Source organism: Cervus canadensis, chromosome 21 (assembly GCF_019320065.1).
Source record: "Cervus canadensis isolate Bull #8, Minnesota chromosome 21, ASM1932006v1, whole genome shotgun sequence".
NCBI classification, from domain to species: Eukaryota; Metazoa; Chordata; class Mammalia; order Artiodactyla; family Cervidae; genus Cervus; species Cervus canadensis.
Window position 1 is genome coordinate 36,059,030 of NC_057406.1, and position 25,853 is coordinate 36,084,882.

Sequence of the window (25,853 nt, forward strand, 5' to 3'; positions counted from 1 at the left end):
TTTAGCTATGATAATTTTAAGTTATTGTCAGATTTCCATTATTAGAAAAGAAAAACTCTTTAAACTCATCAATTTCTCTTAAAACTTCATTCAGACTTGTAAGTAGTACCTGCAAATGCATCACACCTTACTATTAGTACGTGTCTCCACTTACTCATATAGTCTCACATAAACTAAGATAGTCTTACATATTGGGTGAGGGAGGTCCTCAGCTGATGAGGATTGGGGGATGCGTGATCATTTCTGACTTTGAACTCAAAATTTTTAAAACTAATTTTATTTATTTGTTTATGTACTTTTGGCCATGCTGCGTCTTTGTTGCTGTGTGGGCTTTTCTGTAGTTGCGGTGAGCAGGGGCCACGTTCCAGTTGTGGTGTGCAGGTTTTGCATTGAGGTGGCTGCTCTTGTTGCAGGGCATGGGGCTTTCGGTAGTTGCGGCCCATGGGCTCAGTAGTTGTGGCTCCCAGGTTCTCGAGCACAGGCCCAACAGTTGTGGTGCATGGGCTTGGCAGCTCTGTGGCATGGCAGATCTTCCCGGATCAGGGATAGAACCCATGTCTCCTGCATTGGCAGGCGTATTACCCCTGAGTCAGGGAAGCCCTGAACTTGAATTTTAAATCAAAGTGTAATAAATATTCTGTGTACATGTGTAGTTAAAATCACATCTGTTTTGGGAATAAACCCAGTCCAACTTGAGGGACAGAATGATGGAAATAGCCTGGGGCTTTAGATACAAGATTGTTGGTGACATAAATTCATTTTGATACAGTCTGAAGACCTGGCCAATGAGTTTTCTGCAGACTGCAGAGGAGACTCTGAAGGTTCAGATTTGTAAAGCTCTAAAAGATTTTTGTGAAATCTTGCTCCAAAAGTATTAAAAAGAATAAACAAAGGAAGGCCAACAGTCTTCTTTAGATCTCTGTCCTGAACTGCTTGCCAGGAAAAGGACAGTCTGTTTCAGGGAGAAGGAAGTTCTGTGGCCAGAACACAGATTTTGCCAAGTTGAGTTAAAGTGGCTTAGAGGAGAGTGGTATTACCTGGACTCCACATGCAAACTGGAGCCCAGACCAAGAGGACCTTACTTCATAATGAACCAAAAAATCCTGACAGATCAACTCAGATCGGAGGAGGATGGGGCATCTACACATTAGGAAGTAAAACTAGAGACAGCTATTACAGGGCTATTTAATAGTAGTTTGTGCAAGTTGTGCTTTAAAGCACCTTCCTTAGATCCCTGCAGATGGTAGAAAACTGGCTTATGCGCTCCAGCCGAGCACAAGTGGGTCTGGAGAGCAGGCTGTGGGGAAAAGCAAGCACAGCTCTGGATCCCTATGTACAGCAGTCCTGGGGTTGGGGGACTGCCTGGCAGGCTTCCTTCTGGGAGCACAACTGGTGGTCTTTTGTTCCTAACAGTCCATTGTGAAAGAAGATTCTCTTTTATTCACAACTAGGCCTTGCGTAAGTTGTGTGCAGTAAATCTCTTAAATCTGTTAGCAATGAACATTAGCAGGTTCAACTGAGGTCATTTGATTGCAACCCTAAAATTACCTAACAGTTTTCACATTCACAGCGTTCTGAGGGAGGAGGACCTGAGCGAAAAGCTATGAATCAGCAACCTAATTCAATAAGTATGCACTGAGCATCAGCTGGGTTCTTGTTCTGTGCTGGGGTTAGGCAAATGGATGAGGCAAGAGCTCTGCGCTAGGGGCAGGTTTACATGGTTTATAAGGAAGATAGACCCAGGGAGAGATCTTTAGCACCCAGTGTGATAAATGCTATGTGGAAGTATGCATGGGATGAGCTGCAGGGCAAGCTCAGTAAGGAGGAGACACTGTCTAAATCCAGATGGGAAAGGAAAAGGACAGGGGTACTTTGGAAAAGAGCATAGATTTCACCATTGATTCTTGTAAACTGAAGCGAATTGGTCATATCCTCATCAGACATCCTGATCAGATCCTTAGTGTTACCCAAGGGTGAGATGACATAGAGCAGCTGGGGCTGCATTCCAGTGCTCTGGCCAGAGGGTACCCCAATTTGATCCCCAAATGCCCAGATGCCATGAGAGGGTTGCATGTAGATGGTCCACAGATAATTACTCTGAAGACAGAGGATGTGAAATGATTTTTTTCACTACATTCTATAGCAGTGCATCTCAAATTATCTGGGGAAAGGGCAAATATTCCCCTTCCCTATCCATTGTAAAATATAGCACAATTAATTAAGGGGAAAACGCTCATAGGCTGGTATGCCCCAACAGTTTTACATTTCCGTGTGTGTGTATGTTAGTCTCTCAGTCGTGTTGGACTCTTTGCAACCCCATGGACTGTAGCCTACCAGGCTCCTCTGTCCATGGAATTCTCCAGGCAAGAATACTGGAGTGGGTAGCCTTTCCTTTCCCTGAGGCAGGTCCTCAGGGAGGTCCTTGAGCACAGTGTTTCTTAATGGTGGAGGTGGTGGTCCGAGGATGAGGAAGAAGAGTTGTTACTGTCATATTGGTCCTTATTATCCTTATCGTTATAATGATCATTGTCATTATTATTGTCATATTGTCATTTTCAATGATGATGAACACAATAAAATAAAATGACAATAAATGACAATGAAGAACTTAATAAAAATAAGTGATCATGTTCCGAATTTGTTTTTGCCACTAGACAGAATCGCACACCATGCATTGTTAGCTCACTTCACCCTAACTTCAGCTCTACACCGACTGCCCTCTTTTCCTCGCTGGCATATCCTCACGTCCTCACTCATCTGTTTAGCCAGGGCTCACCCACTCTGGCTGACTGACACCGGCCGGGTTACCTCAGCACAATTCTGCAAACCTCGCTTCAGACCAGCCTGCAAGTGTCACTGCCTCACTCACACTGATTTATTTCTGTGCCAGCTGGGCACTCAGGTCTGCATCTTTAGCCTTTTCTCAACTCCCTCCTACAAGTCTCCTGGGGACGGATAACAATAATTATAATAACAAGAAGTCATGTGGGGAGATTCTTTGAGGGCTACCTAGAAAGTAGATTCCAAAAGAGCTTTCTTTTGCTTATGTCAGGCCTTGTAAGGGTGCTGCCAGTCTGAGAAGACTTTACCAAATCATTCTATGAGGATGTTTTATTTTCTGGTTTTGTTCCTTCCCCACCACTTAGGTAATTGGTGGTGGTGATTTAGTCGCTAAGTCGTGTCCAACTCTTTGCAACTTCATGGACTGTAGCCCGCCAGGCTCCTCAGTTCATGGGATTCCAGGCAAGAATATTGGAGTGGGTTGCCATTTCTTTCTCCAAGGGGATCTTGCCAACCCAGGGCTCGAATCTGCTTCTCCTGCATTACAGGCACACTTTCTTTACCATCTGAGCTACCAGGGAAGCCCCAGGTAATTGGTGAGCTTTGGCTGTAAATTTATCCAAAGGCCAGTTAATGGTTAACGTGTATTAGAGTGTTACCTCCATCTTTTTTTGTTTTTTGTGTTTTTTTTTGTTTTGTTTTGTTTTTACAAAAACATCTTTATTTGCAGTCCCTAGAAGGAGGGGTTGCTGTTTAGGGAAAGTGGGAAGTGTAAGGAAGGGAAATTTGATTTACTTTTGAATCACCCTTGCTTAGAGTTACCTGGGGACAGCACACCTGGGCTGGGTGAACAGTCCTCTGCGCCCCCTTGTGGCCAGGGAGGGCTTTCCCTGTAAGACTTGGTGGATGTCCTCAAGACCAATGTATTACTTTTAGTTCTTCCCTTACTTCTGTCAGGTCAAACTTTTGCCTAGCTTTGACCTGATCATCGTGCTGGATGTAGCACAAGCTGGAATCAAATTCCAGGGAGAAATATCAAAAACCTCAAATACACAGATGACACCACCCTTACGGCAGGAAACGAAGAGGAACTGAAGAGCCTCTTGATGAAAGTCGAAGAGGAGAGTGGAAAAACTGGCTTAAAACTCAGCATTCAATAAACAAAGATCATGGCATCCAGTCCCATCACTTCATGGCAAATAGATGGGGAAACAATGGAAACCGTGAGGCTTTATTTTTTGGGGCTCCAAAATCACTGCAGATGGTGACTGCAGCCATGAAATTAAAAGACGCTTGCTCCTTGCTCTATGACAAACCTAGACAGCATTTTAAAAAGCAACAAAGGTCTGTCTAGTCAAAGCTATGTTTTCTCCAGTAGTCATATATGGATGTGGGAGTTGGATTATAAAGAAAGTTGAGTGCCATAGAATTGATGTTTTTGAACTGTGGTGTTGGAGAAGACTCTTGAGAGTCCCTTGGACTGCAAGGAGATCCAACCAGTCCATCCTAAAGGAAATCAGTCCTGAATATTCATTGGAAGGACTGATGTTGAAGCTGAAACTCCAATACTTTGGCCACCTGATGCGAATAACTGACTCATTGGAAAAGACCCTGATGCTGGGAAAGATTGAAGGTGGGAGGAGAAGGGGATGACAGAGGATGAGATGGTTGGATGGCATCAGCGACTCGATGGACATGAGTTTGAACAAGCTCTGGGAGTTGGTGATGGACAGGGAGGCCTGGTGTGCTGCAGTCTCTAGGGTCGCAAAGAGTCAGACAATATTGAGCAACTGAACTTAATTGAACTGATCTGATCATTCCTTACCCTTTTCCAAACTCTTCTGGTTGCTTTAGAGACTTTCCTATCAATACAATGAACTCTGTGAAAGGGCTTAAAATTGATGATTTCACTTATATTTTATACATTTTATATACTGTCAGAAGTCTCCATATAGTCTTTAAAGGGTCATGTAGAAAATTCTATGAAACCATAAAATTTGCTTAGGATTCAATAATCTCCCTATTCAGGATAATTCATATGATCAGGTGGTTTTTTGTTTTTTGAAAGGAGTATTTTTTATTATTTATTTGGCTACCTCTGGTCTTAGTTGTAGCATGCGGGATCCTTGTTACATCATGTACACTCTTTCCGTATTGTGCTTGGACACTCTAGTTGTGCACACGGACTCCAGAGCGTTCAGGCTTCAGTAGTTGTGGCGCATAAGTGGGCTTAGCTGCTCCAAGGCGTATGGGATCTTAGTTCCCCAACCAGATGTGGAATTGAACCCACATCTCCTGCATTGCAAGGCAGATTCCCTTAACCACTGGATCACCATATGATCAGTTTTAGGAAGCTAAGAAATTATAAAATAACCAAAGTCTTGAATATTGTTGCATGTTATTATAATGTTATAGATAATATATTGCATTTTTATCTCTTCAATATGCAGCTTTTACTGTCCGTACATTTGTGTATAAAGGAATAAGTAGCTCTAAGAACTAATAAGTTCTAATAAGAACTAATAAGTTCAAATATGAAAGCAGGAAATTGCAATCTAGTAACAAGAAAGAAAGAGAATGATTATAGAAGAGATCTTAGAGTGTGCTAGAAGAGAAAATACCATCATCCTTGTCATCACCAATAGCAGCCCCAGAATTGCTAATATTCACTGAGCATTTACTATATTTCCATCTCTACTTGATTTTCAGTTAACTACATGACTTCTTTATTTTTAGGTATGACAAGTTCTTACACAGGAAATAATTACAGACCTTCATTCATTCACGATAATGAGCTCAGACACTTAATTCTTAAGGTAAGTAAAGAGAAATGCTTGTTTAAGTTGTATTGTCCTTGCATTTTTGTCTGAATGGGAGGAAGATTTTCTTCAGTTCACTTACTGTTGTAAACGTACAGGAATCTATATTATGCCAAATTTCCTTCAAGATAAAAATTTAAGTTATACAAGTAACTGTGTCAGTTGTGTCCGACTCTTTGCAACCTCCTGGACCATAGCCCGCTAGGTTCCTCTGTCCAAGGAATTCTCCAGGCAAGAATGCTGGAGTGGGTTGCCATTCCCTCCTCCAGGAGATCTTCCCAATGCAGGGATCGAACCCAGATCTCCCGCATTGCAGGCTGATTTTCTACCATCCGAGGCACCAGGGAAGCCCGTGTCTTATTAGTTTGAGCTAATGAATGTAGAGGCAGAGGATGGGCTTATTCCAAAGCAGAGAGTATAGCTAGTCTTTAACGCTAAGCTCCTATGCTTCCTGACAAGCTCACCTCCCACACTGTAAGCTCTGTACCCCACTATTACCCCCCTCTTCAAAGCCATCTATCTTGTACTCAATTCCTTCAGGATCCTGTCCTCTGCAGAGCCAGCCACTGCTTACTGAGTGGTTGTTAGTCAATGCTTTGCCATTTTCTGTCCTCATCATTTCAGATGCATCAGATTCACTGGTCTAGAGGTTTATTTGATGTGGAAAATATGACCATGTCATTGGCTTATCCTGCCCCCTGGAGGCAATATGTTTCTTGATCTTATGCTGTTACTACCAGGCTTTATGCCTTAGTATGACTAAATAGAAAGATTTTATATACATTTGTCCTTTAATTTTTTTTTTTCTCTTTCTAAAATTTATTTATTTATTTATTTTTTTAATTTTTTTATTAGTTGGAGGCTAATTACTTCACAACATTTCAGTGGGTTTTGTCATACATTGATATGAATCAGCCATAGATTTATACTTATTCCCCATCCCGATCCCCCCTCCCATCTCCCTCTCCACCCGATTCCTCTGGGTCTTCCCAGTGCACCAGGCCGGAGCACTTGTCTCATGCATCCCACCTGGGCTGGTGATCTGTTTCACCATAGATAGTATACATGCTGTTCTTTTGAAACATCCCACCCTCACCTTCTCCCACAGAGTTCAAAAGTCTGTTCTGTATTTCTGTGTCTCTTTTTCTGTTTTGCATATAGGGTTATCGTTGTCCTTTAATTTTTTTAAGAGCCCCTTTTTTATCTGAACAGCTGAATTCAAATATAGTATTCCTGATGCGTCCTTTATCCCAGTCTGCACAGTCCTTCCATCTCAACACATCCACAGGCAACTGTTATGGATGTGTTTTGATATGTTTACAGAGTTTCTATATGAGTATAGAATTTGACACAGGTAATTTTTATATTATGAAATATTTCAATTTAATAATACATGCCTGAACTTTCCAGATCAAAAACATTAGTTTTGACTGGAGTTCAATTTGATGTTATCAATCTTTTTATATAATGAGAAAATTTCTTAAAATTAACTTTACTAGCTATTATGACTACTCTTTAGTTTTATTGCTACAATAATTTTCTCAAAATCTGAATGTGTATGTATGAGAGAGACAGAAGATCTTTTATTTTATTTTTTGTTTAACTCCTTTCTTTGAGATAATTCACATACCATATAGTTTTTAGTATATTCACAGAGTTATGCAATCATAATCACAATGCAACTCTTATCATTTTTAAGGAAAAATTTTAAATATTTATTTATTTGGCTGCACCGGGTCTTAGCTGTGGTACATGTGATCTTTAGTTGAGGCTTGAAAAGTCTTAATTGTGGCATGTGGGATCTCGTTCCCAGACTAGGGATTGAACCTGGGCCCTCTGCATTGGAAGCATGGACTCTTAGCCGCTGGTCCACCAGGAAACTCCCACAGTGCAATTTTAGACCATTATCATCACCTTCAAAAGAAACTCTACCCATTAACAATCAAATTAACTTGTTTTTGAATTGTTTACAATGCTCGTTAGAATTTAAACTGTGGGTAGGTTAATACATCAAGAAGAGCAAAATAAATCTAATGTCTATACCTACATAAATCAGTGAACCACATTTCCCTCAAGATCTTTTAAAATATTCACCTTGTATTATATTTTTAAATCCTAGACTGCAGAAGGCTTCCTATTTGTGGTTGGATGTGAAAGAGGAAAAATTCTCTTCGTTTCTAAATCGGTCTCCAAAATACTTAATTATGATCAGGTATCCAAAACTGAGAATATTTCTTACTATGTTTATTTTGAAGCTCTTTTTCTGAACTCTTTCTTCCCCCTGGGTTGTGGGATTGGGTTCTGCTGAGTTAGAATTTCAAGAGAGATGGCAAGATATGTAGAAGGAGTATGAATTTTTGTTACTGACAGGAGTATTTCCTTCCTTTAGCAAGTTCTTTCATTTTCTTGAACCTCACCTTCCTCCTATGTAAAAAGTGGAAATCATGATTATACCTGTTTTTCAGGATATAAACACATTAAATAAGATATCATATTTGAGTGCTGGAAAGGTATTAGTCACCCTTGCCTGTTTCCTCCAAGAGAGAGCATTAATATTTATTAAGCTATATGCATTGCAAAACAGCTTCGGCTCTAGGCTCTGGCAACAAATTCTGAAATACATCCTTTATTTAACCAGCACTGTGATTGATTTGTCTCCTCATTTTTGAACACCATTTAATTTAAACTAGTTACTCAAAAACTATAGGATTGAAACCAACAGAGAGAATAAACTAGTACTTGGGGTCTCCTTTAAAACAGAAATACAGTATAATAATATAATATGTAATATATATACAGATAACAGCTTTGATCATAAATAGCTCTCATCAATCTCAGCCTATATTCTCCCCAAAACTTGAAAATATGGAGAGATGGAAGGCATTCATAGATAATGAGTTGAGTAAAAGAAATAGATAGTATGAGCCTACATGTGAAAGGAGTGAAGACCAAAGGAATCATGCAGCTGATTTGATTATTATATTTTCTAATTAGAAATAGAGAACATCACTCACATAGGTACACACCAAGATACTTGACAGTTGAAGATAGCTCTTAAGTTCCAAATTAGTGACATGGAGTCCAGTCCCACTGGACACTGACTTTGCATTTCAGAGACCAAGAGATTCACTGACTGCTCAGGAGGACTTCGGGATCCCCATGGTACAGGGTCTTGTCCTCAGCTTTTCAGCTTCAGAAATCTGATCTATCTGTATAGCAGAGATTGGTACAACATTGTAAATCAACTATACTTCAATTAAAAAAAAAAAAAACTAATTTGCTCTGAAGCAGAGTTCTGGGCATAGACTTATATATTAGCCAATCACACGATAGACTAAAGTATATAAATCAGATTGCTAGCTTTTTTTTTTAAGTAGAGCTATCTAACTGCCTTAAAAAAAAGAAAAAAAACTAGCAATCTGATTTATACATCAGCCTATTGTTTTTCCAGTAGTCATATACGGATGTGAGAGTTGGACTATAAAGAAAGCTTGAGTGCCGAATAATTGATGTTTTTGAGCTGTGGTGTTGGAGAAGACTCTTGATTGCAAGGAGAACCAACCAGTCCATCTTAAAGGAAATCAGTCCTTAATATTCACTGGAAGGATTGATGCTGAAGCTGACACTGTAATACTTTGGCCACCTGATGTGAAGAACTGACTCACTGGAAAAGACCCTGATGCTGGGAAAGACTGAAGGCAGGAAGAGAAGGAGACAACAGAGGATGAGATGGTTGGATGGCATCACCAACTCAATGGACATGAGTTTGAGCAAGCTCCGGGAGTTGATGATGGACAGGGAAGCCTGGTGTGCTGCAGTCTCTGGGGTCGCAAAGAGTTGGACATGACTGAGTGACTGAACTATACTGATCTAACTGCCAAGCACTCCAGGCCACTTGGACCAGCTGGTCCATTTGTTCTGCCTTCCATAGGAAGGTCTACTTGAGTAATGAGTTCAGAAGAGAGTGATCACTGTGGGCTTCACATGTGAAGTAGAATGTCTGCTAGTTTAGAGCAGAGAGGAGGAGGAAGACATTTCAGGTTTGGAGAGGGAATCTTAGAAGTTAGGGAGTAAAAGGCAATTGGCTAGCTTGACCAGGGAGCTGAATTTATAGAGAAGAGGTAGTGATTTCCAGGTGATGAGACCATGCAAACAAAGTCATGGGCCAAGGAATGCTCTGCATGTGGGGAGAAGTGAAATGCCAAGTAGGAGGTGTACCAAGTTGGGTTTGGTTTACCAAATAGTATGGTAATTTTTTAAGGCAGTATGGTAAATTTCTGAGTCACATCATGAGATCATAAATATTCTGTGTCTTTTATATTATTCTGTAATATAATATTTTTACTTTTACCAATGAAAGTGAAAGTGAAAAGTGAAATTTGCTCAGTTGTGTCTGACTCATTGCGACCCCATGGCCTATACAGTCCATGGAATTCTCCAGGCCAGAATACTGGAGTGGGTAGCCTTTCCCTTTTCCAGGGGTCTTCTCAACCCAGGGATCAAATCCAGGTCTTCCTCATTGCAGGTGGATTCTTTACCAGCTGAGCCGCAAGGGAAGTCCAAGAATACTGGAGTGGGTAGCCTATCCCTTCTCCAGCAGATCTTCCTGACCCAGGAATCGAACTGGGGTCTCCTGCATTGCAGGTGGATTATTTACCAACTGAGCTACCCAGGAAGCCCACTTTTTTTTTCTTTACCACTTTTACTAATGATTAAGTTTAAATAAAATATTAGTTATTAGGTGTGTGTATGTGATTTGTGTGTATCCAATTATGGGTCTGTGTATATGTACTTTTTTTTTGCCTACAAGTTTTACTCTGCTTTTAACACTAAGGTAACTTCACCCAGTTTAGCTGATGTATCCAAGCTTAAGAAAAAGCCACTTTAACCAAAGAAACAGTATAATTTGTTTGAGGAAACATAGAAACAACATGATACTGACTTTAAATGAACTTCTACCTTATAAATAGGCTAGTTTGATTGGACAAAGCTTATTTGACTTCTTACATCCAAAAGATGTTTCCAAAGTAAAGGAACAACTTTCTTCCTCTGATATTTCACCCAGAGAGAAGCTAATAGATGCCAAAGGTAAGTACTCATTTCAGCCTTATCATTTTATGAGAATATAATTCTTACTTAAAAGTACAGCAATATCATTTTTTGAAAAGTTAGCTAATTATAGTTTTATCAAGGGGAGAATTATTTAACAACTTTGTAATCATCAACCTCAGTTTTAAAAATATCGCTATATAGAGAATTCATGTATCAAAGCAAATATATGAAGATGCTTTTGGGAAAATATGATTACTTCATAGTCTCTAGCTTTCATATGCTAATAAAATCTTTATTGGAAAGTGTCATTTGGGATAAAAAAATTTCTGGAGTTTTTTTATTATTTAGTTATTTGCTGAGGGATAACTATTCTCTTTCTCAAATGTGTCAGGTCTTCTCAATGTGAAAGACCTTGTATAATTGTTCTTGGGAAGTATACATATTCTCTACCTTTTCCAGAAATACTTCTTTTCTCTGAAACTACTTATTGCCTAATAATTGTTTATCATATAAAATAATGATGTTTTATGCCACTGATACTATTTTAGTTAAGTTTTTTCATGTAATTTTTATTTTGTTTATGTTATCTTTACTATCTGCCCCCCTGGGGAAAAATATAAAGATAAATTGCAAGTGATTATAATACATTTTTTGGTTTGTTTCACTTTGGGGTTTGCTGTACAATGATGTCAATAACCATAGATGACCAGAACACATGATGAAATACATTTAAAAATTATTTGAAAACATTATTTTTTTCCTATTCTCTTGCCTCCTTGCATTATGAAAGCTGCTTTGCAAGTTCACAGTAATTTCCACACAAGTAAGAATCATGTGTATTCTGGCTCAAGACGATCTTTTTTCTGTCGAATCAAGAGTTGCAAAATCTCTGTCAAAGAAGAGCATGAATACTTACCCAACTCAAAGAAGAAAGGTATCATCTTTTTGAAATATCAAGTGATTCGAGGCATGGATGTAAAATTAATGTCCTAATATTTTCTATTAAAAAATAAGCTGTATGATCCAGGTAGGCTATGGTTTTCCCAGTAGTCATGTATGGATGTCAACAAAGGTCTGTCTAGTCAAGGCTATGGTTTTTCTAGTAGTCATGTATGAATGTGAGAGTTGGACTATAAAGAAAGCTGAGTACCAAAGAATCGATGCTTTTGAACTGTGGTGTTGGAAAAGACTTGAGAGTCCCTTGGACTGCAAGGAGATCAAACCAGTCCATCCTAAAGGAAATCAGTCCTGAATGTTCATTGGAAGGACTGATGTTGAAGCTGAAACTCCAATACCTTGGCCACCTGATGCAAAGAACTGACTCACTAGAAAAGACCCTGATGCTGGGAAAGATTGAAGGCGGGAGGAGAAGGGGATGACAGAGGATGAGATGGTTGGATGGCATCACCAACTCAATGGACATGAGTTTGGGTAAACTCCGGGAGTTGGTGATGGACAGGGAAGCCTGGCATGCTGCAGTCCATGGGGCTGCAAAGAGTCAGACACAACTGAGTGACTGAACTGAACTGGTCAAGGCAAATACTGAGGTAAAAAGCATTTATTTATCCAATAATTATGGCTCTGATGAATCAATTCCATGTTGAATAGATCCAGTTATAAATGAATCACCTAATCTACACAGCAATCCATATGAGAGAAAACATGGCGGCCAATGCAACCACCTCAACACAGCTGAAATCTCTTTGATGTTTGATGCAAGTTGTAACTTGAGTAGAGGCTAACACTATCAAGGCTTTTAAGTCTTTTAAGGATTGCCAAATTAGTTTCTCTCTCCTTCTGGGAAAAGCAGATTTTCCACATGTACTTATTCAGTACTAATATTTCAGTCATCTCTTTGTCATGGTGCATGGCTAGTGCCCAGTTATAACCATTTAACTTCTGTAAAACTGGATCTCACCCCCTGGCCTAGCATCTTACTCTTTGCTTCTAAACCTTGCAACTCCACAAGGTTGATTTTCAACCCGTCTATTCTTTTTGAGAGCCATTGCTTTAAACTCGAAGTATGAGATTCTCAGGGCTTCCCAGGTGGCTCAGTAGTAAAGAATTCGCCAGTAATGCAGGAGATGTGGGTTCAATCTCTGGATCAGGAAGAGCCTCTGGAGTAGGAAATGGTAACCTACTCCAATATTCTTGCCTGGAGAATCCCATGGATAGCAGAGCATGACGGGATACATTACATAAAGTAGCAAAGAGTCAGACATGACTGAAGTAACCTAGCACACGTGCACACATGGACTGAATTGTGTCCCTAAAATTCATATGTTGAAGCCCAATGTGGTAGTATTTGGATAGGACCTTTGAGATATAATTAGATTTAGATGAAGTCATGAGGGTGGGGCCCTCATGCTATATTTAGCACCCTTCTAAGAGGGAAGCCCAGAAGTTTTGTAGTCTGTGACCACACAGTGAGATGATAGCTGTCTGCAAGCCAGAAGTCAACTATGCTGCTGTCCTGATCTCAGAACTACAGGCTCAGAACTGTGAAGAGATAAATTTCTGTTGTTTAAGCCACTCAGCCTGTAGTATTTATTATGGGGGGCCCAGCTGACCAAGACAGCAAACACCTTGGATCATTTTTTCTATGGTAATTCTCATAAGTATTTCTGAAAAGGCTCTGCAGTGGGAACCAAAGGAATCTGGGCTTTGCTGACAATAAATGTATGTTTATTAAATTGGCATATTACAATTTATCTTGAAAAATGGAACTCCAAGTCACAAATCGGTGGTAGGACTCTACCTTGTCTAGGCTTGTCCTATCTTTCACCTTGAATTTTCATTTCAGTTTTTGTCAAATTCTAGGACAGCCCATGACTGAACATATACAGTTAGTCTTTGACAATAGGGCTTCCCTAGTACCTCAGGAGTAAAAGCTCCACCTGCCAATGCAGGAGATGAGGGTTGGAACCCTGGATTCAGAAGAGCCCCTGGAGAAGGAAATGGCAGCCTACTCCAGTATTCTTGCCTGGAGAATCCCAGAGTAGAGGAGGCCGATGGGCTGCCATCTATGGGGTTGCACAGAGTTGAACATGACTGAAGTGCCTTAGCAGCAGCAGCAGCAGAGATCATAAGCTATTCAGTCACTCAGATTTTTCTGATTCCCTGGACTGCAACACCCCAGGCTTCCCTGTCCTTTGCTATCTCCTGGAGTTTGCTCAAACTCATGTCCATTGAGTCAGTGATACTATCCAGTCATCTTCTCCTGCTACCCTCATTCTTTCCCAGCATCAGGGTCTTTTCCAGTGAATCAGCTCTTCCCATCAGGTGGCCAAAGGATTAGAGCTTCAGCTTCAGCATCAATCCTTCCAATTTATATTCAGAGTTGATTTCCTTTAGGATTGACTGGTTTGATCTCCTTGCAGTCCAAGGGACTCTCAAGAGTCTTCTCCAACACCACAATTCAAAAGCATTAACTCAGGCACTCAGCCTTCTTCATGGTCCAACTCTCACATCTATACGTAACTACTGGAAAAACCATAGCTTTGACTATATGGACCTTTGTCTGCAAAGTGAGGTCTCTGCTTTTTAATATGCTGTCTAGGTCTGTTATAGCTTTCCTTCCAAGGAACAAGAATATTTTAATTTCATGACTGCAGTCACTGTCAACAGTGATTTTGAAGCCCAAGAAAATAAAATCTGCCACTGTTTCCGCTTTTCCCCCCTCTATTTGCCATGAAGTGATGGGACTGGATGCCATGATCTTCGTTTTTTGAATGTTGAGTTTTAGGCCAGCTTGTCCACTCTCCTTTCACTTTCATCAAGAGGCTCTTTAGTTCCTCTTCGCTTTCTGCCATTAGGGTCATAAGAGTGGGGGCCTAATCCGATGTGGCTGGTGTCATCATGAGAAGAGGAGGAGACACTGGGGTACACACACAAAGAGGTTAGGGCCATGTGGGGAAACAGTAGACCATCTACAAGCCAGAGGGAGGCCTTGGGGGAAACCAAACTCTCCAACACTTTGATCTAGGACCGCTAGCTCCCAGAACTGTGAGAAAGTTAATTTCTATTATTTCATCCACTCAGTCTCTGATATTTTATATGGCAGCCCAAGCAGACGGATGTAATGGCTGGAATAACAGCACCACATGGGGGTGAGGTGAGGATTACATGTGGCTAAGGCAGTGCTTGGCTCCTAGACAGCACTCAATAAATGTAAGCTGTTATTTGTGGCTCAGAAAGAAGAGAAGGAAAGTCAAAGAGCAAGAAGAGAATCAGTAATTATTTAAAATCTGTATGCCCAGCACTTTGCATAAGTAACCTACTTTCATTTGCATAACAGTCCTGTGCAAACCATCCCAGTCTTGCAAATGAGAAGACCCAAAGCCTGAAAAGATTCTGTAACTTGTTGGAAGTCACACAGAAAGTGGCAGAATCAGGAATCCGGCCTTAAAATCTGTGTTCTTTCCACTGTGCTGTGCTACCAACTGGAGTAGCTTCCTAGATGCCAAAGGTTGTTAATGAAAGAGGTCCATTCTAGATGATTTCTGCAGCAGACACACAGCCAGGGGCTTGGCTCCTGCTCTAGGAATCTATCCCTGCCCACACACGGACGTTCATTCCCCTGCCAGGCTAGGCCACACAGAGGCCTGCAGTCAGAGTCAAACACCTTTTCAAAAAGGACTTTTTAATCTGCTCAAGTGCCTGACCAAGTATTTCACTTAACACTCCAGAGCTCTGCGCCAAAAGCATGAGCCCTGTTTGGCCTCAGGAACAGTGAGGGCATCTTAGCCATCAGATGGGCCCTTCTTCAGGGCTTCCCTGGTGGCTCAGATGATAAAGAATCTGCCTGCATTGCTGGAGACACAGGTTCGATACCTGGGTTGGGAAAATCCACTGGAGAAGGGAGTGGCAACCCACTCTAGTATCTTGCCTGGGAAATTCCATGGACTGAGGAGCCTGGCAGACTACAGTCCGTGGGGTCACAATGAGTTAGACATGACTGAGCGACTAAGGTGACAAAGCATATGTCTTATTCTGATGGCGAGGCCCTGCCTCACCGGTGGAAGAGTTGGAAGTTGGGGAGACTGTATGTAGACAGGCGTACAGACAGTTGCCTGGGTCAGGAGGCGGTAACTCAGAATGTAGCCCTGACTGGCCGCACGGATGGTGTCCCACTCGTGGGACACTTTTATATTCTACTTTAACCAAAGGGAGTGTCTGCCAAGTGAAATGATTAGATTTTACATAGTTGTTGTCCAGTCTTGAAGTCACGTCTGACTCTGTGACCCTGTAGACTGCAGCACTCCAGGCTTCCCTGTCCTTCACTATCCTAGAGTTTTCTCAAACTCACACCCAATGAGTTGGTGATACTATCTAACCATCTCATTCTCTGCCTCCCTCTTCTCCTTTTGCCTTCATTTTTGTGTAGAGTTGCTACTAAATTGTTTTTTCCAATAATGATTAGCCAGTGGAATTCACTGTGTTTTAAGACCACTCCCTATTAATGAGAAAAGCCTATAGTTAGCAAAGGTGTTTTTCTTCCTTTTTACCATGACACGTCAGTTACAGTTAAATTTTTAAATTATTGTTTAAAACTATTTTTTTTTTTAGAGCAGGTTGAGATTTACAACACAATTGAGAGGGAGGTACAGAGGTTTCCCATGTATCCCTTGTCCCCACACATGTATAGCTTCCTCCATTATCAACTGAATCTTCCACCCAGAATGCTGTTGTATATATGGCATATATATATATATAGTATGTTAACACATCATAGTCACCTGAAGCCCATTACTTTACCTTAGGGTTCAATCTTGGTCATCGTTGTAATACCATACAGAGTATTTTCACTGCCCTAAAAATTCTCTCTGCTCTGTCTATTCATCTCTTCCCCAGACTACCTCTGGCAATCACTTATTTTTTGTCTCATCATATTTTTGATGAGTTTTTGCCTTCATTATATTTAAATTTAAAAGAAGAGAGACTAGAAAGCAGCCCTTTTTAGGCTAATTGAAAATGACTTTAAGGTTTATGGAAAGGCAAGATTGGCCATGAGTCACTCGAGTGACTGTTCTCTCTGATTTTGTGGATATTTGAGATTTTCCATAATAAAAAGTCTGTTTAAAAAATATGATTGGCATTAAAAACCTTATCTCGACCCTAATTGTAACATGAATGCCATGCATTCAAACTTTCAAAAAGCTTTTAAGACAAGGATAAGATTGCTCATGTACCTCCACTTGTGAAATCAAAGGCTGCTAGGGATGAATGATTGTTACCAAATAGCTCAGATATTCCTTAAATTTATCTTGGCAAGAATATCAGTAATCCATTGGCTTCTTCTGCAAGTGTGGGAGTTATCAGAACCCAGCATCCTCTCATGCCACTTGGCTTCCACTGTCCAACACTCGTGACCCTCTACTTGACCTCTTTCTCTGGTCCTTAGAGACAGTTCTGCCTGTATCAGCAGGAGGCAGGCCTCCACTCCTGGCAGGGCAGCACTGCCTGGGAGCATCCCCCACCCACTGAGTGAGGGCAGCTGATATATAAATACTGACATCTAGTGATGAACAGTCAACTGTGCCATTGGATTCGTGGTCTCTGAAAGAGATTTAACTTCAGGACCAAAGACAGTCTCAGTCACTCAGAGCTTTGTGTGGATTTAAAGTGAAAGCGACAAAAAAAAAAAAAAAAAGCCTTCTGACATCTGATAGACACCATAAAGGGGCAGGAGAGTACCCACCTCACTAATTTAAGTGGGGCCTTATATACTTCTCAAGGAGCTGCTGGGAATAGATAAAAAAATACCTCAAGGCTGTGAGAATTTTGCCCAGACCCTTTCCCATAACATACATACTGGAATGACATCAACACGAGATTAGCCAGAAGGAACAGGTAAACCCAGAGCTCAAGACTATGGAGTTTTTACCCAAAACTCAAAAAAAAAAAAAAAAAAAGCATGTCCTTGGACAAGAGATACTGCTGCCTATGAACAGTATCTTGTCTAAGGCAAAAGAATGTAAAAAAGAAAGAATGTTTACCTCCTCCTTGAAAGGGCCTTAGGCTTGGACTCCTTATCAACCTGCCTAAGTTAACTCTCAATATCCTTGCTCTCCTGTTCCTTGAGGCACTTCAGGCCACATAACTCCGACGTTTTTGTTCCCCATTTTTCTCCCAGAATGCCCCAATAGTTAAGCTTCAGTTTTCTCAAAGTTGCGACCTATTGGAAAATGGATCTACTATTAGTTTCTTTGTCTTTCCTGTCTTACTTCCTTGACTGAGCTCCCTAGGAGCACCTCCCAAACCTACTTCTTGTACTTGAATCCTTGTCTCAGGATCAGCTTCTGTGAGAATTCAAACTAAGCCAGCAAGATATCAAGTTGAGAGACCCATCCCGCAACTTCTGGAAGAAAGCGTTCATAAAGACTTTTGAATCCTTTTGAAAGGATTTTGAAAAGCTGTCCTGTGGCTTATATCAGTGCTTGGATTTTTTTTTTTCTTTTTAAAATCATGGAGTAGATTGCGTATGAATCTACCTTGTGGAGCTAATGTAAATGATTAGTTTGGTAAGGTTTGAGGCCCATGATCCCAATATTTAGGTAAAAGTCTAAAGGATTTTGGGGATAAAAGTGTTTTTTAATGGGATTTTTTTTTAAACTTTAGATAATTGATCAAATGGATCAAATTCCATCAGTAGATGGAATTACACAATCCCATCTAGAAATCTGCCAACTGAATGAATGTTCAAGGTGGGAACTGAGGAACAGGGTAACTTAGAAATTGTTGGTAACACTATTGTTAGAGAACTGAAGTCAAAGGCTACGTTCTATAGGATGAGATTCCATAGATTAATATAAAACTTTCCAATCTGTGTTTTCAGTTGAGCCTGGAATAGGAAATGGCAACCCAATGCAGTATTCTTGCCTGGAAAATCCCATGGACAGACAAGCCTGGCAGGCCCAAGTTCATGGGGTCACAAAGAGTCAAACACAACTTAGCACATGCACACAGAATATTTTTAGTTAGTATCTTTTGTAAATTTGCAAGAAATCAGAAATGTCTAACTCAGTGTATAAGCCTTTTCCTTTTTCATATTTATTTATTTATTTAGTTGTACCAGGTGTTAGCTGCTTGCAGCACGTGGGATCTAGTTCCCTGACCGGGAATCGAACCCAGGCCTCCAGGATTGGGAGCACTGAGTCTTATCCACTGGACCACCATGAAGTCCCTATAAGCTTTTTTTAAAGTTTATTTATTTATTTATTTTTGTATTGAGGTAACTTTGGTTTATAACATTATATGTTTCATGTGTACAACATTGTATTTCTAGTTCTGTATACATTACAGTGTGCTCACCACTCAGATTTGGTTTCATCCTTCACCACACAATTGATTTGCCTTCACTTTGTCCTCCCCTCCTCCCCTTCCCCTCTGGTAACTACTGCTCTGTTCTCTTTATCTATGTGTTTGTTTTTGGTTGATTTGGTTTGTACATTTATTTTGTTTTTTGTTTCCATATTCCAAATATGAGTGAAATTAGATGGTGTTTGTCTTTCTCCATCTGACTCATCATAATACACTCAGGGTCCGCCCATGTTGTCACAGGCATAAGCCTTTTTACTTTTTATTTTATTTTTCAAATTTTTGGCTGCACTGCATGGCATGTGGGATCTTAGTTTCCTGACCAGGGATCAAACCTGTGCTCCCAGCATTGGAAGGTAGAGTCTTAACCAGTGAACTGCCGGGGAAGCCCCAGCCTTTTTGTTTTTGACTGTGATCTAGTTTTGTTAGTATAAATGAAAACCTTGTATTTATGCTAATCTTTAATTCCTTTAAGGTATCTTGGATATTGGGTGAGGTAAAGGGAGGAGCCCAGATTTTTTATTTAACTACCTGGGTTGATTGTGGTGCCATAAAGCAGGATAGGGAAGAAGTGATCAAGACTTGGTTTGGGGTTGAAAGAGATAACAACTTGTAATTTAAGGCATCTGTGGGTCGTGGAGACTGTTGATGTCTGTTAAGTGTTGAATACAAGATCCTTTGGCTCAGACGGGAAATACTTTGCCTGCAATGCAGGAGATCTGGGTTCCATCCCTGTGTCAGGAAGATCCCCTGGAAAAGGGAATAGGTGTCTCCCCACTCTAGTGTTCATGCCTGGAGAATTCCATGGACAGAGGAACCTGGAGGGCTTCAGACCATGGAATCACAAAGAGTCAGACATGACTGAGCAGCTAACTAACGCTTTGCAGGGCTTACAAGAGCTAAACTGTCTGTTCCCTGCTTTATTCTCCAGACACGTCCCCGTGACAGAGGGTGCCCCAGCCACTTCTGACTGCTCACTCTTGAGTCTGCTTGCACTGGCTGTTCCCTGTTGGAGCACCTTTTTATAGCCCTCCCTCTCCATCACTCAGGCTTCTGTTTGAATACCTGCTGTGACAGCGCTCACTTCCATCAAATAGCACCAGAACAGTGGTTCAGAGAGGGAGTTTTGGAGGCAGCCTGTCTGGATGGAAACCCCAAGCTCCAGCCTTCCCTGCTGTAACCTTGGAAGTAACTCTCAGTTTCCTAAGATGGTGGGGATAGTATTAGAACCTCATAGAAATATTGTTTTTGTTGTTTAGTCACTCAGTCAAGCCTGACTCTTTGCGAGCCTATGGACTGAGGCACTCCAGGCTTCCCTGTCCTTCACTATCTCCCAGAGTTTGATCAGACTCATGTCCACTGAGTCAGTGATGCCAGGCAACCATCTCATCCCCTGTCACCTCCTTCTCTTCCTGCCCTTAACTTTCCCAGCATCAGCATCTTTTCCAATGAGTTGGCTCTTCGCATCAGGTGGCCAAAGTATTGGAACTTCAGCTTCAGCATCAGTCCTTCCAGTGAATATTCAAGGTTGATTTCCTTTAGGACTGACTGGTTTGATCTCCTTGCTGTCTAAGCGACTCCCTAGAGTCTTCAGCACCACAGTTTGAAAGCATCAATTCTTTGGTGCTCAGCCTTCTTTATGGTCCAACTCTCATATCCATTCATGACTACTAAAAAACCATAGCTTTGGCTAAATGGACCTTTGTCTGCAAAGTGAAGTCTCTGCTTTTTAATATGCTGTCTAGGTTGTCATAGCTTTTCTTCCAAGGAGCAAGCGTCTTTTAATTAAGAAGATTAAATGAATTATACCAAGAATTTAGAGCATGGCGTGTAAAGTGTTCTTTACACCTTTGCTATTATTATTAGTTGCTATCTTAATAAGACAACCCGTATCATCTTCCATCAAAAAAATGTTTTTGAAGATTTGTAATAACAGTAAAATTTATTTTACTCAGATTTGTAAAAACTGAGCAAAAAGTGCCAACTTACAACAATGACTATTCTGGTCTTTCCTAAATCTTATCACAAACAACTGTTTTTTTCCTCCCCTCTTTTTTACCTTTAAGTTGATTTTTTGTAGATTGCCATAATCTGTATACTGCCTATCTTTTATACTGTTATTGTTTTCTTAAGCATTTCCTGATATTTGCACATATGGATTATTTCCAATTTTTAATTTACCTGGTTGAATCTGTCTGATGAGTGTTTTCTTATGACTTAATTGCTTTAGATTTTTTTTGAAAGTTTAGTCAAGTTTTATTTTTATACATTTTATGATAAATATCTCTGAATGTTCCCTGAAATGTTTCTATATTATAATATGTATCTATTAGCCATTATAAATGCTAACATAAGAAATTTAAGAATATATTCATGTATCCTTTAAATTTATGAATATAAATTATAATATACCACAATTTAAATAAGCTGAAAATAATACTTCTGTAGCAAAGAGCAAGGGGGTATGAAGTTTAACAGTTTTTAACATATAAATTACTGTAATTTAAAAAATTAACTTGGAAATAATGAAATAGCTATGGATCTGTTTAAACTGAAATTAAAACAATCCTTTTGATGTAGGACATATAGTTTAGTTCTTGAGAAAAATAACCCATTAGGAATTAAGTTGTTAAGTAAACATGATCGATGCTTTCTTTTTAATGCCAACCTATTTCCTTTTCATATTTAGCATAAAGGCTATTTCTTAGCAGAATCATAACTAATATAAATGTCAGTGTAATGAATTTACTCATAATGATTGAAATGCTTTTAAAATTTTTATATTTTTTTAGTTTTATTGCAATATAGTTGACAAATGCTCTTTTTTTTAAACCTTTGAATTAGATCACAGAAAATTCTGTACTATCCACTGCACTGGTTACTTGAGAAGCTGGCCTCCAAATATTGCTGGAATGGAAGAAGAAAGGGACAATAAGAAAGACAGGAGTAATTTCACCTGCCTTGTTGCCTTTGGAAGACTACGTCCACATATTGTCCCACAGAACAGCGGCGAGATTAAAGTGAAACCAACTGAATTTATTACCCGTTTTGCAGTTAATGGAAAATTTGTCTATGTTGATCAAAGGTAAATATTTATTTGCCATACTGATTAGAGTTCAATGGGGTATTTAAGGCTACTAAAGATGTGGCTTAGTAGCATGGCTGGATTTTTTTTTTTAAGCTTTAGAATAGGAAATAAAGCTTAAATGAAATAAGGATATGGATACATCTGTAACCAAATTGTAAACTTAAAATATTTCTTAGCCAGTGGGGCAGAAACTGTGCATGGCCTATGGCCACAGTTTTATTGATGCATGGTGAGACCAGCATACTGTGGATTAGGTAGGTGGCCTCTGGAGCAGCCTGGTGCCTGGGTGTCCATTCTGCTTTGCAACTCTAATCTGGGTCTAGGGCAGCCAAAGGGAGCCCAGTGAAGCTAAGGGTTACTCATCTCCTGGTCCACATCTCTACTGTCCTGACCATGTATGGAAAAGCAATCTTCCAGAAGGGGATACATTCACCAATTCTAAACTTTACCTTTAATTTTAAAACTAGGGCAACAGCAATTTTAGGATATCTGCCTCAGGAACTCTTGGGAACTTCTTGTTATGAATATTTTCATCAGGATGACCATAGTAATTTGACTGACAAGCACAAAGCAGGTATGCCTTGAGTGGGGTTGTCTTTTAGTACTTTTTAATTATAGCTTCAGCTCTTAATTTTTCATTCCTGTGAAATCTGAACCTTGAGCTAATCCTTAAAGGACTGATTTATACAGTGGTAAACTGTTATGCTGATTATTATCTTTTCTTATTAAGTTCTACAGAGTAAAGAGAAAATATTTACAGATTCGTACAAATTCAGAGCAAAAGATGGGTCTTTCGTAACTTTAAAAAGCCAGTGGTTTAGTTTCACAAATCCTTGGACCAAAGAACTGGAATATATTGTGTCTGTCAACACTTTAGTTTTGTAAGTAATATTTTATGTTGTTAAGACCTTTTTATTAATTTCAAATGAGTATCTTTGTTTCTCTCCTTTCATCTTGCTAAGTCATTAAAACTATTTGATTCTCTGGCTTTATAACTTGAGTTAATGCCATTTGCAGCAACATGAGTAGACCTAGAGATTATCCTACTAAGTGAAGTAAGTCAGACAGAAAAAGACAAATATATGATATCACTTACATATATTAATAGAATCTTTAAAAATTATAAATACAGTAGAAACTAAACATTGTAAAGCAATTATACTCCAATTCAAAAAAATTAATTTTTTTAAAAAGTTCTCATCACAAGGATAAAAATTGTAACTATGTGCAATGACAGGTGTTAATTAGACTTTTGTGGTGAATATTTTTCAATATATGCAAATATTAAATCATTATCTTGTACACCTGAAACTAATATAATGTTATGTCAATTATATCTCAATAAAAAATTGAGATTTTACCCTCCAAAAAATTAATTAATTAAAGAATTACACAAATGAACTTATTTACAAAATAGAAAGAAACTCACATAGAAAGCAAACATAGTTGCCAAAGAAGAAAGGGAGGGAATAAATTGGGAATTGATGATTAATAAATACAAACTACTATATATAAAATAGATGAACAAGGACCTACTATATCACACAGAGAACTATATGCAATATCTTTTAATAACCTATGATATAATGGAAAAGAAACTGAAAAAGAAAAATCACTTTGCTATACACATGAATCATTGTAAATCAACTATACTTCAATTTAAAAAAACCCATGTGATCCCCTGGCTTTGTAACTTGAGTATATATTTTGAGTAATTCATTCACTGCTCATTGGCATTAGTTCTCAGAATTAAGCTAAAAGTTTGCCCTTTTGTAATAAATTCCTTTTGGCTTGGTATAAAATGTGACAGTAGATGCGTTTATTCAGTTTTTTCCTACCCTTCATGACCTTCTTTTGTCCTTCCAAAAAACACTGTGGATGTGGCTTTAAACTGTTTATAATTGTAAGAAGGCTTCACTAGTGGCTCAGATGGTAAAGAATCCACCTGCAATATGGCAGGCCTGAGTTTGATCCCTGGCTTGGGAAGATCCCCTCAAGGAGGGCATGGCAACCCACTCCAGTATTCATGCCTAGAGAATCCCCATGGACAGAGGAGCCTGACAGGCTACAGTCCATGGGGCTGCAAAGACTTTTGTCGGATATAACTGAGCAAATAAGCACATAAGCACATAATTGTTAGAAGTCATTTTGGCCTCCACATCATTTTTTCATGTCCATCTTCTAAACTTTGGGACCACATATACTTGTATAAAAATATTTGGCTGAGGGATAAGCAGAAATCCAGACCATTCACTGCCTTCCAAGCCCTGGTCTATGGCTATGTCGGTCTAAAGAAAGAGCCAGCTTTTCTTGATATGCTCAATATGCTAGCATGGCCCCATTCCAAGTATTATTTTTCTATGTTTTATTTAAAATTGCTATAAGGTTTTATCAACCCAATTCTATTTCCTTATCTGAAATATTTAGTTTTTTTAAAAAGCCCCTCCAATTCTTAGTACCTGCAGTTCAGTTCAGTTCAGTTCAGTTAGTACTTACAGTAGGTACTAATTACCCATCCTGATAATTCTATTACTCATCCCAATAACTCTTGCCTTCTTATCATTAGACTATGAACTGAGAATTTGTATCTGTGAGAACATATACATTACAGGGTAATATGGCATCTGGCAAAAGCCCTGGTACTTAGCACATCAATACCTCAATATCTGGTGGTGATATTAACAATATGCATATAAAACACTAGTGGGTCAAGAACTGGCCATTCAGATACACAGAGCTTAATGTAGTTGCTTTAACATTTTCCTTCACCTTAAAAAAATCACCTACGGTGTTTCTGAATTGTAGGGGACATAATGATGCTGGAGAAACATCATTGCTTCCTTGCAGCTCTCAGTCATCAGAAGGTAAGCTTAGTTTTAGGTGTGAAGACTTATTACTAAGAAAGTTATCATCTTTATCTGTCTTGGAGAGGGAAAAATTTCTAAGTGAACTTGAAAAGATTTCAATGGGTTGAGTTATCCTCCTCAGAATTCCCACAGTACTTTGGTCACACTTCTGTTATAATCTTTTATTGTATTGCAATAAGTTGTTCACTCAACTGGCTCACCACTAGACTGTGAGTCCCTTAAGAGCAGAAATGGTGTTTTACTTATTATGAACCAGCAGCTGCTAGCATAGTTCCTTGTATATTAGAGCGCTTAAATGTCTGTTGGTCCAATTCATGAAAAGCACCAAGGGGAAGTTATCATAGCTGTTCACCACAGGAATATGTTAATATATTATTTGCATTAAGAAAAATTAATGTATTAGGAAATATTAACAGTAGAGTCGTATTCAGCCATAAAAAAGAATGAAACATTGCGATTTGCAGCAATATGGATGGACCCAGAGATTGTCATACTAAGTGAGGTAAGTCAGAGAAAGACAAATATGATATCACTTATAGGTGGGATCTAAAAAAATAATACTCTTAAACATATTTACCAAACAGAAATAGACTCACAGACATAGAAAGCAAATTTATGGTTACCACAGGGGAAATAGTGGGGTTGAGAGGGTTAAATTAGGAGTATGGGATTAACAGATACACATAGCTATATGTAACATAATAAGAATTTCTTATATAGCACAGGGAACTGTAGTAATATCTTGTAATAACCTATAATGGAAGAGAATCTGAAAAAGAATATAGATACACATATATATGTACAACTGAATCACTTTGCTGTACACTGGGAACTAACAATATTATAAATCAACTATATATCAATAAAAGGAAAAAAATGGAATTGCTCTGCCTTTAGTGTGGAGGTTAAAGTGTGAAGGAACTGTCT

At 39.3% G+C, this 25,853-nt stretch overlaps 1 protein-coding gene across 1 annotated transcript in view; it reads left to right on the forward strand.

Moving 5' to 3' along the window:
* Positions 1-25,853, forward strand: part of ARNTL2 (aryl hydrocarbon receptor nuclear translocator like 2) — a 66,375-nt gene that overhangs the window by 25,330 nt on the left and 15,192 nt on the right. The window contains exons 3-10 of the mRNA XM_043441306.1: positions 5,518-5,597; positions 7,720-7,812; positions 10,571-10,688; positions 11,443-11,586; positions 21,816-22,056; positions 22,527-22,633; positions 22,790-22,940; positions 24,865-24,923. Coding sequence (XP_043297241.1) covers positions 5,518-5,597; positions 7,720-7,812; positions 10,571-10,688; positions 11,443-11,586; positions 21,816-22,056; positions 22,527-22,633; positions 22,790-22,940; positions 24,865-24,923 — 993 coding nt within the window. The remainder of the gene's footprint in view (positions 1-5,517; positions 5,598-7,719; positions 7,813-10,570; positions 10,689-11,442; positions 11,587-21,815; positions 22,057-22,526; positions 22,634-22,789; positions 22,941-24,864; positions 24,924-25,853) is intronic.